General features: G+C 43.6%; 1 protein-coding gene across 1 annotated transcript; it reads left to right on the plus strand.

Annotated features, from left to right (window-relative positions):
- Nucleotides 1-453: 453 nt before the first annotated feature.
- On the plus strand, nt 454-1,035 carry LOC101759931. The gene has a single exon (XM_004974525.1). The coding sequence runs from the start codon at nt 454-456 to the stop codon at nt 1,033-1,035; it is 582 nt and encodes a 193-aa protein (XP_004974582.1).
- Nucleotides 1,036-3,947: the final 2,912 nt, after the last annotated feature.

The following is a 3,947-nucleotide window of genomic DNA, read 5'->3' on the forward strand; positions in this document are numbered from 1 at the left end:
CCCATAAAGCATCAAGATGATGGTGTTTGGAGAAGAAGGATCAAGGCATTCAAGAATTCATCTCGTGTGGAGCACGATATCCTGGTTGCAGCCGCATCAGATTATATGACGGCTATGTATAATCTTCACCAATCATGTCTAAGAGAGTATTATAATCAAAGAAAGAAAAATGAAGACGCCAAGATGGAGGTGTAGAGTGCCAAACATGATAAAGAATTGTGCAAGAAGTCGGCATTAGACTGGGAACATACCATGGAAAGAATTATGAGGGAACAGTCTAAAAGAATAGATGAGTATGAAGAGAAGCTAAGAACAATGCAGGAATATATGGACGCTAGCAGGAACGCGTTGGAGAGGGCCCAGGAGGCAGCTAAAGAAAATGTCAGTTGACTTGAGGCAGAGTGGTTTCAGCAGCTGGATGAGTTATTATCTCTCCGTCTAGCACTAGAAGAAATGCAAGGCCAGGTACCTGGTCAAAACTTGGTAAATGTTCCACCTCCTCCACCACCAGAAGAGCCACAACAACCAGCCCCTAATGAGGGAGATCAGTTTGTGGATGTTGTGGGTGTTGAGGCCGATATAGCTCTACCCGCAGCTCCCGAAGTTGACCTTTATGCCCATGAGAACTTGGAGGGATTTGATATTGAAATGGAAGATAATTTGGGAGAGGCTCAAATGGAGGATCATCAATTTGCATGGGCTAATGCAAATGTCGACGGGTTTGACCCACAAGGCCATGGTCCCGTGGGGCAATGGGAAGAAGCCGAGCATGATGGCGAGGGAGAGGAAGAAGAAGAGGAGCTGGAAGAAATTGAGGGGAGTTCTTGTGTCAGTACATCCTCATCATCATCTTCTTCATCTTCGTCAAGCGATCAAGGCTCAGAATCAGGAAGTGAGAACTCAGTCAACCAACCTCCACCTGTTGTTCCTCCAGGACAGACCTTGATGATAGTGGATCAGGACATACTGCAGGCTGTTATGGCAAGGATGGGGATAAATGCTGCAGAACTGGGTATTTATCCATATGGTGGCTGAGGAGTGACTGTGATAAGGGGATGCTGTTATGTATTTATGTAAGATAAGAACGATGAGATGATGGTAGCGAGGTTGTTCTGTAAAAACAAACTCGTACTCATGTAACCTAAATAATGATGTAATTAAGCATGGTTTGTATGTGACTATAATAGTTGTATCGGTGTATGTGAAGAAGCAAGCATGTTTATGAAAATGTTAGCAAACTGTTGCTTAGATATTAATACTCTGTTCATCTTTTGGCAGAATGATGGATCCAAGAGGTCCTCATGTTTCGAGGTTAGGGGGCCATGAGGAAAGTCCACCTAGGGCCCCGACACTAGCAGATGCCATAGCTAGTCTTATGAACTCAGGAGCCGAGCAAGCCCGGCTGCTCCCAATGACTGTACAGAATACCGGGAATGGTGGGGGTAGGCGGGATCCAGAACGAGGTGTGACCTACACCCAGTTTCTAGAGACCCATCCTCCTATCTTTATGAAGGTTGAACACCCGTTGGAAGCAAACGAGTGGCTTCAGACTATGGAACAAAAGTTCCAAGTGATCCCACTTTGCACCGCTACTCAGAAAGCGGAGTTTGCTAGACTTCATCTTCAGGGTCCTGCCGAAACCTGGTGGACTAGTTACCTGGCAAGACAGCTTGTTGGAAGGGAAATTACTTGGGAAAATTTAAGGAAGCATTTCGCACACAATTCATACCTGAGGGAATTCTACGGATGAAGCTGGAGCAGTTTCTAAGGCTTCAGCAGGGGAGTCACAACATCCTAGAATATACTAGCGAGTTTCATCACTTAGCTCAGTATGCGCCGGAACATGTAAACACAGAGACCAAGAAGAGGGACTGTTACCTCCGGGGACTCAATGCAAGGATGCAGGAGAAGTTGTCTACTTGCACCTTTGCTGACTACAGTTCTGCGGTAAGTGTGGCCATTACGCAGAAGAGAAGATGAAAATTCTAGATGAAACCTTGGAGAAAGAAGAGTCTTTAAAAAGGAATAATATTTCCTTTGGGACATTTGGAAATGCCCCGCAAAGGATGAAGGTCATATATCGAGGCCCTCCTCGACCTGCATATCGACCTTCCTTCCAATAGAGACCACTTCAACCCAGGATTGCCAGAAATCCTACAAATGTTCCTCGCCCTATAAGTGCGCCACCCTTTGGATTTCGCTATCCCACTTGGGAAACTCGCAGGTTTGCTTCAACTGTGGGAAGCTGGGTCACTTTGCCCGAGATTGCCGTTTTCCCAAGGCTGGGGGAAACATGAATGTGAAAGCTCAGACCTCCGGCCAAGGTGTTGGTCAAAACTTTGTCCGGAGGAAGTTTCTGAATTCCAAAAATGGGCGAGTACATTACATGAATGTTGAAGAGATCCTAGAGGGTGAGCCCATCCTGGCAGGTATGTTCCTTATCAATGATCACCCTACCATGGTTTTATTTGATTCAGGTGCTTTGCATACTTTCATAAGTAGAGATTTTGTGAAGCAGCACCAATTAGAAATACGCACCCTAAACACCAAATATGCTATCCAAGCTACTGTAGCTACCCAAAATACGAACCAAGTAGCTTGCAACGTGGTTCTAAATTTAGAAGGTAATAAGGTGGGTGCTTTTCCTTTAATTTTGGAAGATCAAGGGATAGATATCATTTTGGGAGTAAATTGGATGAAGGAATATAAAGTTCAAATTGATGTGGGTAACCGGATCGTTAGTTTGAGGGATACACAAGGACATCCTTTCAAACTCCAATTACCCACTCATCCATGTTTGGACCAGATGGTTAAAAAGACTAGAGCAGTGACTCTAGAATCTATCCCTGTGATCAATGAGTTTGTAGATGTGTTTCCTGAGGATCTTCCTGGTTTACCGCCGGATAGAGCGGTAGAGTTTACTATTGAACTAGAACCTGGCACTGCCCCTATTTCAAGAAGACCATACAGAATGCCACCTAAGGAGTTAGTAGAATTGAAAGTTCAACTCCAGGAATTGCTAGATAAAGGTTTTGTTCAGCCTAGCACTTCACCTTGGGGCTGTCCAGCATTTTTTGTTAAAAAGAAGGATGGCACTTTGAGGCTATGTGTGGATTATCATCCCTTGAATGCGGTAACCATTAAAAACAAGTATCCGTTGCCACGGATTGACTTGTTATTTGACCAATTGGCTAGAGCCAAGGTCTTTTCCAAAATTGACCTTCGATCGGGATATTATCAGATTAAAATAAAGCCTGAAGACATTCCTAAGATGGCATTCTCAACAAGGTATGGGTTATATGAGTATTTGGTCATGTCCTTTGGGTTGAAAAATGCCCCAGCGCATTTTATGTACCTCATGAAATCCGTATTCATGCCAGAATTTGAAAAATTTGTGGTAGTTTTTATTGATGATATCCTGGTCTTCTCTAAAAATGAGGAAGAACATGCGCAACATTTGCGTATTGTTTTAAATAGATTCTGGGAACACCAACTATATGCCAAATTCAGTAAATGTGAGTTTTGGTTAAAGAAGGTTCCATTCCTAGGGCATGTTTTGTCCGAAAAAGGAATTGAAGTGGATCCCGGAAAGGTCAAGGACATATTGGATTGGAAGTCACCAACATCTATCCATGAGGTGAGAAGTTTCCTTGGAATGGCCGGGTACTATCGTAGGTTCATTCCAAACTTCTCAAAAATTTCCAAGCCGATCACGGAATTATTGAAGAGGGAAGTGAAATTTGAATGGAGCTCCGAATGCGAAGAATCATTCCAATTGCTGAAGAAATTATTAACTACAACACCAGTATTAGCTCAACCTGACCTGGAGAAACCCTTTGATGTTTATTGTGATGCTTCAGGAACAGGGATAGGATGTGTTCTTATGCAAGAAGGTAAGGTTATTGCTTACGCTTCTTGACAGTTGAAGCGGCATGAAGAGCATTACC

This window comes from Setaria italica, chromosome VI (genome assembly GCF_000263155.2).
Source record: "Setaria italica strain Yugu1 chromosome VI, Setaria_italica_v2.0, whole genome shotgun sequence".
NCBI lineage: Eukaryota > Viridiplantae > Streptophyta > Magnoliopsida > Poales > Poaceae > Setaria > Setaria italica.